This window comes from Gymnogyps californianus, unplaced genomic scaffold, assembly GCF_018139145.2.
Source record: "Gymnogyps californianus isolate 813 unplaced genomic scaffold, ASM1813914v2 HiC_scaffold_62, whole genome shotgun sequence".
Taxonomy (NCBI): Eukaryota; Metazoa; Chordata; class Aves; order Accipitriformes; family Cathartidae; genus Gymnogyps; species Gymnogyps californianus.
In genome coordinates this window covers 85,396-93,528 of record NW_026114455.1, presented here as the reverse complement: position 1 = coordinate 93,528, position 8,133 = coordinate 85,396, and the positions used below count along the sequence as shown (strand labels likewise).

General features: G+C 55.2%; 1 protein-coding gene across 1 annotated transcript in view; it reads right to left on the bottom strand.

Moving 5' to 3' along the window:
• The window catches only part of LOC127029017 (maestro heat-like repeat-containing protein family member 2B), an 18,420-nt gene extending 15,476 nt beyond the window's left edge, over positions 1-2,944 (bottom strand). The window contains 7 exon segments of the mRNA XM_050914688.1: positions 284-382; positions 776-924; positions 1,100-1,176; positions 1,179-1,216; positions 1,219-1,237; positions 2,275-2,414; positions 2,929-2,944. Of these exon segments, the coding sequence (XP_050770645.1) occupies positions 284-382; positions 776-924; positions 1,100-1,176; positions 1,179-1,216; positions 1,219-1,237; positions 2,275-2,414; positions 2,929-2,944 (538 nt within the window).
• Positions 2,945-8,133: the final 5,189 nt, after the last annotated feature.

Sequence of the window (8,133 nt, the reverse complement as noted above, 5' to 3'; positions counted from 1 at the left end):
CTCGCCCTTTCAGAGCAGGGATTTTAATCCCAGAGGAAAGCAGGGGAACAGAAGTCGTGGAAGGGACCCGGGAGTTCCTCCATGCAGTGCTGCCGCATCCTGCCCACAGAAACCTCCCAGGCTTCCCCCGCTCCTTCTACATACTCACAGCAGTTTGGGATCACCAAGGCCTGACCTTGCTGCAGGCTGACACCCACCCTGTTCCCTCTGAGATCACACGAGGCATCAAAGGCCACCCCAGCCCCCGCCCCTGGGACCCGCCGGCCAAGGAGCCGACACTCACCACTGCAGACGGCACGCAGGATCCGGCCGCTCCTCACCCGGCTCAGCATGGCGCGCAGGGCGAGCAGCGTCATTCCCACGAAGGGGATGCACCGCAGGGCTGCAGAGAAGGCAGGGACAGAGGGACCAAAAGAGGGTCACTGAGAGACACGGGAGACTGGGGTCCCTCCCTGTCAGGGCTGGGTGCTGGCCATGCGGGACATGCCAGAGGGTGTGGGAGGGCTGCCTTCCCCAAGGGGGACACAGGGAAGCCCTTTGGGAAATGGGGAGGACAGTGGAGGCAGAGACCCTGCGGGTTTCTCTCCACTGGTTCCCACCCTTTGGGAACTGGGATCGGGCTGGTAAGGCAGAGCTGGCAGACGCCTGGCACGGAACAAGGAGGCACGGCAACTCCATGTCCCCAGTTCAACACAGAGCATTTAGGGAGGGGGAGGATCCCTTCTCCCCGTTATCACAGACCCCGACCCAAATCAGGAGGCCGAGGGTGCCATACCGTAGCTGCGGGCCATTTTGCCCAAGGTGAGGAGCACAACCTCATCAGGGACCTTCCCCATGGCCTTCAGGTGGCTCTGGAGCTCGGACATGACAAAGTGGAAGTGGGAGCGGGCCAGAGCCACCAGGACGTCACTAGCAGCCAGTCTTCACGTCACCGGTCACACCCTGCAAAAGCGTCTCCAGATGATGATGAGATAATGATGAGTCCCCAGAGCCTCTCCCTTAGGACCGCCACTGGGTCTGAATAATCAAGGAACATCTCGGCGCCACTCTGTATTTCCCCCAAAACCAGGGGCGGAGGCAGGCTGCTTTGGTGGCCTTGAAAGAGAACAAGCTCACCTGGGCTGCTCGCATGTCCCTGGACGCCTCTGCTATCAGGCGGTTCACGACACGCTCGTCAAACAGCCGGCATCTCCTTGCAAGACGCTCTCCAGCTCCGATATGTCTCCACTCGGTCACCCTGGGACAGACCACAGAGGGGAGTGATGGCACTTGCTTCGCCCTCGTTCCCAGGGAGCCACGAGAGAGACCTGCTGCCCCCATAATTATCTGTGGGACACGGGCATGAACGGCGAGCTGCAGGCATCGGTCAGGACAGCGACAGGGAAGAGCAAGGTCTTCTGCAGCACCTCTGACACTAGCAGAGAGCCAGACAGGGAGATCGACTCCACCAGGGTAAAAGAGTGACTGTTCACGCAACTCCTGCCTACATTTGGGCTAACCCAGCTCAAGCTAAGGCCTGGTGTATGCTGGGAGTGGCACCATTAGCTCAAGCGACAGCACCATGTAGGCAGGACAGGTGGCCAGAAAGAGCTAAAGGGCCATGATGCAGCCATTATCACCTGCAGATTGCTGTCTCCGGCAGCCATTACCTTTTGTGTGGCACTTTCCTCAGAAGCCACTACCTTACGGAAACGGTATAGACCAAGCCTCCAAGGTGGAGGGTATAAAACATCAGCTTACTCAAAAAGCTTTTGAAGCAGATCCAACAGCAGCTGTTATATTAAGAGTTACAGATTGTAAGTTATGAAACCTTATGACTTGACTGGTGCAGAAGTGAATGCACATGATAGACTAGTGTGGGAAAAAGGGAATTGAGCCCCGTTTGTCATGTGTGTTTCTTGTGTTGTTAAGGAGCTCCTGAAATAAAGTTTAAATCACACAGTATGTTGTCCTGTAAATGTGAGCGATCCAAATGGACTGTGACAAAGGGGAAGGTGTGGGAATGAGACCATGCCTCGAGGAGGGGAAGCCACGAGCACCCTGTACCATGGGGCACAGCGTTGCTCCTCGCACAGGCAGGAGCCCTGGCGCTGGGAGCTCCTGGGGAAAGGAGCGGGGAGTGGTGGTATTAGTCCAGCTTGAGCGGCAGGATCGGCGCTTGGGGACGAAGCGGCTGGAGGAGGGCAGAGGTGCCCCCAGGCAAGGTGCCCCTCTGCCACGGCACCTGGGGAAGCCAGGGGCATGGAGGGGAGCCCTCAACACCCCCTGCCTCACCTCATGGTCTTGCAGCCGCTTTAGCAGAGAAGTCCCGACGGCCACAAAGGTAGTGATGGTCGCGGGGACGGTCCCCGTCGCCCTGCCTCCGTCCTCAGAACGCGCAGGTCTGGACTGGGAACCCAAGCATGGGCAGAGAGCTGGAAGAAAAGAAAGAAACGGTTTTGCTGGCTGCAGGGCTTCGCACCAGGGAGGGGTGAGGATCTTGCCGGCCTCCCCCAGCGCTAACAGCCTGTGCTGGCAAGAGGGCAGTCAGTGGGATGAGGGGAGGGAGTCTTCCCCTCACTGCGGCAGTGGGAAGATCACCCTGGGGGCCTGGGCCCATTCTGGGCTCCCCAGTGACAGAACAGCAGCGACACACTGGAGCGAGTCCAGCGTGGGGGCCCTGAGCTGGGCAGGGGATGGACGTGGGCTCTGCGAGGAGAGGCCGGGAGGGCTTGGGCTGGGCAGCCCCGACAAGAGCCAGCTGGGCCAGGTCGTCTCTGAGCGGTCCCCAGCTGCCCCACGGAGGGCAGGGAGAGGATGGAGCGAGAGCCCTCTCCGAGGTGCCTGGCAGCAGGGTGACAGGTGACCAGGACGCAGCCCCCAGCACCTGGCTGGGACAGACACTGCCTCCAGCAGGCATCAGCCCCCAACCTCCCGCCAGCCCCTCACCTCTGAGCGCTCTCATCCTCCTCACGGCAGCAGGATCTCCCGAACGGACACACTGCTCTCTCCGGGCAAAAGCCATGAGAAACTGGGGCAGCACCAGCCCCAGGAGGAAGATCTACAGCCCAGCCATTGTGACCCTCCCTGCAGGGCGTGGCACCTCACAGAGGGCCACTGTGACACGGGGACACGTGCTGGGGACACACTGTGGGGCAGGGACCGGACTCGGCAGCACCCTGGGGACCCCCCAAATTTCCCCCCAGAAATGCAGGATTTCCCCATTCTCCATCACTTGAATGCGCTCGTGGTCCTTGAACAGTTTTAGCAAAGACTTTCTCCAGACAGCCCTTCCCACACCCCACGTCCCTCCAGGGACCTTCAAGGTCAGGTGTGACGGGCCTCTGAGCAGCCTGATCTAATTGAAGATGTCCCTGCTCCTTGCAGGCGGGTTGGACTAGATGACCTTTACAGGTCCCTTCCAACCCAAACTATTCTATGATTCTATGGCTCTACGAACCGAGGCAACATGGTCTCAAGGGGACTGAGCTGGCCTTTGCCCTCTGCATTTTCTTGCCCTGGTTTTCTCCCAATAGGAGGCTCCCGCCTGTGTCTGTGTGTGCCCTCCCCTGGGTCTCCTCCAAGAACGTTCGCTCTCATTCTCCAGCCAGGACTGAACTGGGCAGAAACTGGAGACCTCCAACCCATCAGACCAACTGTGTCATGAAAAGACAAAGGAGACTCGTATTCAAATGGAATACCCTTTTGCTCTTTGCTGGACTGCGGATGAGCATGGGAAAGCTGACCTTCCTCGAAGCCTTCTCAGCTCAAATCCAGACGAAAGGAGGACCAGAACTGCCATCACTGCCAGAGCAGGAAATGCACACATATCCAAGCCCCTCATGCTACTAGGCAGGCATAGGATTGCATGGGGGTTCAGAAAGAAATCTCCATACAGCCCTCCGGTCTTTATGAAAGCGTGGCTATGCGTGTGCTCCTCTGTTGGTTGTTTGGGTGTGGGGCTGTGTGTGGGGGGGTGTTACCCCCTAAGTCAGGACGCAGGCGAATCGAGACAACTTGCTGTTATTTGACTGTAGTTTTCCATGCTGGGTTGTCTGAATCTGCCTAGAGAATAAGGGAGTGGTTAAGGCTGGTGCTGCACCCTGGAAGAGAGGTATGTCTGCAGACGACACTTTTGGAGCTTGTGAGTCAGAGGATGACAAACTGGCCCGTGATTTGATAGTGCGTGGGCCGCAGCTTGTCGGGTGTTTTCTGTGTTTAGACTGGCCTTTTCGGCAAGTTGTGCTTTGCCTTCTGGGCAGCATGATGCAGGGGAGATTTCTGTGCAGCGTATTGAGCTTTTTGGCGATGGCCCCAGAGGGCACGGGAAACAACTGCTTCTTTGCAGAAGTATCGCTTGAGAGTATTTTCATCAGTCTGTTTTGGTGTGTGAATCTGGGGAGAACAGCAGTCTCTCTAAGGGACCTTTCCCCCTGCATGGAGAAATACCACCCCACCATCACAGCATGCGATACGTCATGCTGTGCTGCGGATGCTTGCGGTTTTGGGCACAGACTGACCGTGATCAGGAGGGTGACCAGTTAAGCGGTCACCAGATCCAAAAGGCATGCCTTCCTCAGACTACACAAGTGGCTTTCTTGTCTTGCTGCAGGCTGCACGGAGCAGGTACAGGGCTTCTGACTGGGACCCCCAGGCATCCCCAGCTCGTTCACAGCTGCACCTTCTATTCCCTCCTTCACCCCTTTGTCCTGACACTCCGCTTTCCTCTCTTTTGTTTGGTAGTGTTTCCCTTTATTGTCTCGCTACTTTAACGCTAGGCCACGTGGTTTTCTTGTGGCTGTGGTCTGCAAAAGTGGGGCAAAGGTGTTTTCGCCAACAGGACGGCTGACCCCGTAAGGAGGGCTTTAAACTGAGAAGGACAGGGAGGGAGAGAGCAAGCAGCAGTCCTGCGAGGGAGTGACAGACAGGATCGCTGAGCAAAGGGCAGGGGGTGATGTGATGGGAAGGGATCAGCACATCAATAAAAGAGGCTAAAGCGGGGTCACCTCCAGCACCTGCATGTAAGCAAGGATGTGCCCACAAGACACCACTATGGAGAAATCCTCCAAAGCCTCTCTGAGAACTTAGCTTGCAGGCAGGCCTCTCTAAAATGCCTGTGCACGAGTGCACGCGTGCACGCAGCATGGGGAATAAACACAAGGAGTTAGAGATCTGTGTGCAGCTGCAGGGCTATGATCTTGTTGGGATCACAAAGATGTGGTGGGACGGCTCCCATGGCTGGAGTGTTACAATGGAGAAATACAGGCTCGTCCGGAAGGACAGGCTGGGAAGATGAGGAGGGGGAGTTGCCCTTTATGTGAGAGAGCAGCTGGAGTGCATGCAGCTCTGCCTGGGGAGGGAGGAGGAGCCAACTGAGAGCTTATGGGTGAGGATGAAAGAGAGGACAGGTAAAGGTGACAGGTATAGTGGGTGTCTGTTCTGACGAGGGAGAACAAGCGGATCATGCCCTCTACAGACAGATAAGAGCAGCCTCAAGTTTGCAGGCCCTGGACCTCATGGGGCACTTCAACCAGCCCGACAGCTGCTGGAGGGACAACACAGCTTATGTCTATAAGCAATCCTGGAGGTTCCTGGAGTGCACTGATGAGAATTTCTTCCTCCAAGTGAGAGAGGAGACAACGAGGAGAGGCGCTCTGCATGACCTCATCTTCACCAACAAGGAGGGGCTTGTTGGGGACGTGAAGGTTAAAGGCAGCCATAGCTGCAGTGACCATGAGATGGTGGAGTTGAGGATCCTGAGGGTAGGGAGGAGAGTGAAAAGCAAGCTCACAACCCTGACTTTCAGGAAAGCAGACTTTGGCCTCTTCAAAGTCCTACGAGATAAGGCCCTGGCGGGAAGGGGGACAGGGCCACCGAAGCTGGTTAATATTCTAGGATCACCTCCTCCAGGCTCGAGAGAGCACCATCCCAACGAATATGAAGTCAGGCAAAAAAGCCAGGAGGCCTGTGCGGATGAACAAGGGGCTCCTGGCCAAACTCTAATACAAACCCGAAGCTTACAGAGGGTGGGAACAAGGACAGGTAACCTGGGAGAAACATGGAAACATTGTCCGAGCATCCAGGGATGAAGTGAGGAAAGCTAAAGCCCAAATGGAATTGCACCTGGCCAGGGATGTCAAAGACAGCAAGGAGAGCTTCTTAAGTACACAGGAGTCAAAAAGCAGACGAGGGAAAATGTGGGCCCATTGCTCAGTGAGACAGGGGGCCTGGTTACCCAGGACACGGAAGAAGCTGAGGTACCGAATGCCTCCTTTGCCTCAGTCTTTACTAGCAAGACCAGTCTTCAGGAATCCCAGGTCCCAGTGACCAGGGCGAAAGGCTGGAGCAAGGAAGATGGGCCCTTGGTGGAAGCTGATCAGGTCAGGGAATACTTAAGCAAACAGGACATACAGAAGTCCATGGGCCCTGATGGGGTGCACCCACGAGTGCTGAGGAAACTGTCTGATGTCGTTGCGTGGCCACTCTCGAAAACCTTTGATCTATCCTGGCGAGTGGGAGAAGTGCCCAAAGCCTGCACTAAAGCAGGAGTAGTAGGAGAGGAGGAGTAAGAAGAGGAGGAGGAGGAGGAGAAGGAGACGGGGAGGAGGAGGAGGAGGAAGAGGAAGAAAAGGAGTAGTAACTTGAGGAATGAGTGGAAAAACAGGATGAAAGGGATGCAGAGAAGGAGGAAAAGGAGGCAGAAGGACAGAAGGTAGAGGAGGCACAGGAAAAGAAGGCAGAAGAGGAGGAGGAGAAAGATAAAGAGGAAGAGGAGGAGGAGAAGGAAAACAGAAGGAACAGGAAGAACGAGATGAGAAGGAGGAGGAGGAGGAAGAAAGAGGAAGAGGAGAAGGAGGTAGGACAGAAGTAATAGGAAGAACAAGACAAGGAAGACAAAGAGGAACAAGACCAGGAGGAGGACAAGGAAAAAAAAGGCGGAGGAGGAAGAAGAAGAGAAAGAGGAGAAGGAGGAGAAGGAACACAAGGAGGAGGACAAAAAACAAGAGGGAAAAAAAGAGGAAGAGGAAAACCATGAAGAGGAGGAGGAAAAAGAAGAGGAGGAGGAGGAGCAGGCTGAACAAGAGGAGGAGCAAAAGGAAGAGGAGGAGGAGTTGGAGGAAGAATAAGGAGGAAGAGGAGGAGGGATAAAAAGACAAGGAGGAGGAGAAGGAAAAGGAAGAGCATGAGGAGGAAAAGAAGGTGGAGAGTGAGGAAAAACAGGAGGAAGAGGAGGAGGAGGAGGAACAGGAGCAACGGGACAAGGAGGAGGAGCAGGAGGAAGAGGAAAAGAAAGAAATAGAGAAGAAAGAGGAGGGGAGGAGGAGGAATAGGGAGAACAGGAGGAGGAGGAAGAGCAGGAGGAGGAGGAGAAGGAAAAGAAGGAGGAACGGCAGGACAAGGAGAAAATTGAGGAGGAAGAGGAGGAAGAAGACCAGAAGGAAGAGGTGGAGAAGGAGGAAGAACAGCAGGAGGAGGTGGAAGAACAGGATGAAGTACTGGAGAAGGATGAACAGGAGGAAGAAAGTGAGGCAGTGGAAAAAGAAAAACAGGAGGAGGAAGAAGAGGAGGAAGAGGACAGCGATAGAGAATTAGTAGAACCATAGAATCATTTAGGTGGGAAAAGACGCTTAAGATGGAGTCCAACCGTAAACCTAACACTGCCAAGTGCACCACTAAACCATGCCCATGGTAAGCACCATGTCTACAGGTATTTAAATCCCTCCAGGGACTCAAGACTCAACCACTTCCCTGAGCAGCTTGTTCCAATGCTTGCAGGGAAGAAAGTTCTCCTAATATCCAATCTAAGACTCCCCTGGCGCAACTTGAGGCCGTTTCCTCTCATCCTCTCACTTGTAACTTGGGAGGAGACCGACCCCCACCTGGCTACAACCTCCTTTCAGGTAGTTGTAGAGAGTGATAAGGTCTCCCCTCAGCCTCCTTTTCTCCAGGCTAAACAACCCCAGTTCCCTCTAGCCGCTCCTCAGAAGACTTGTTCTCTAGACCATTCACCAGCTTCGCTGCTCTTCTTTGGACGCGCTCCAGCACCTCAGTGTCTTTGTTGTAGTGAGGGGCCCAAACCTGAACACAGTATTCAAGGTGCGGCCTCACCAGGGGGACAATCACTTCCCTAGTCCTGCTGGCCACACTATTTCT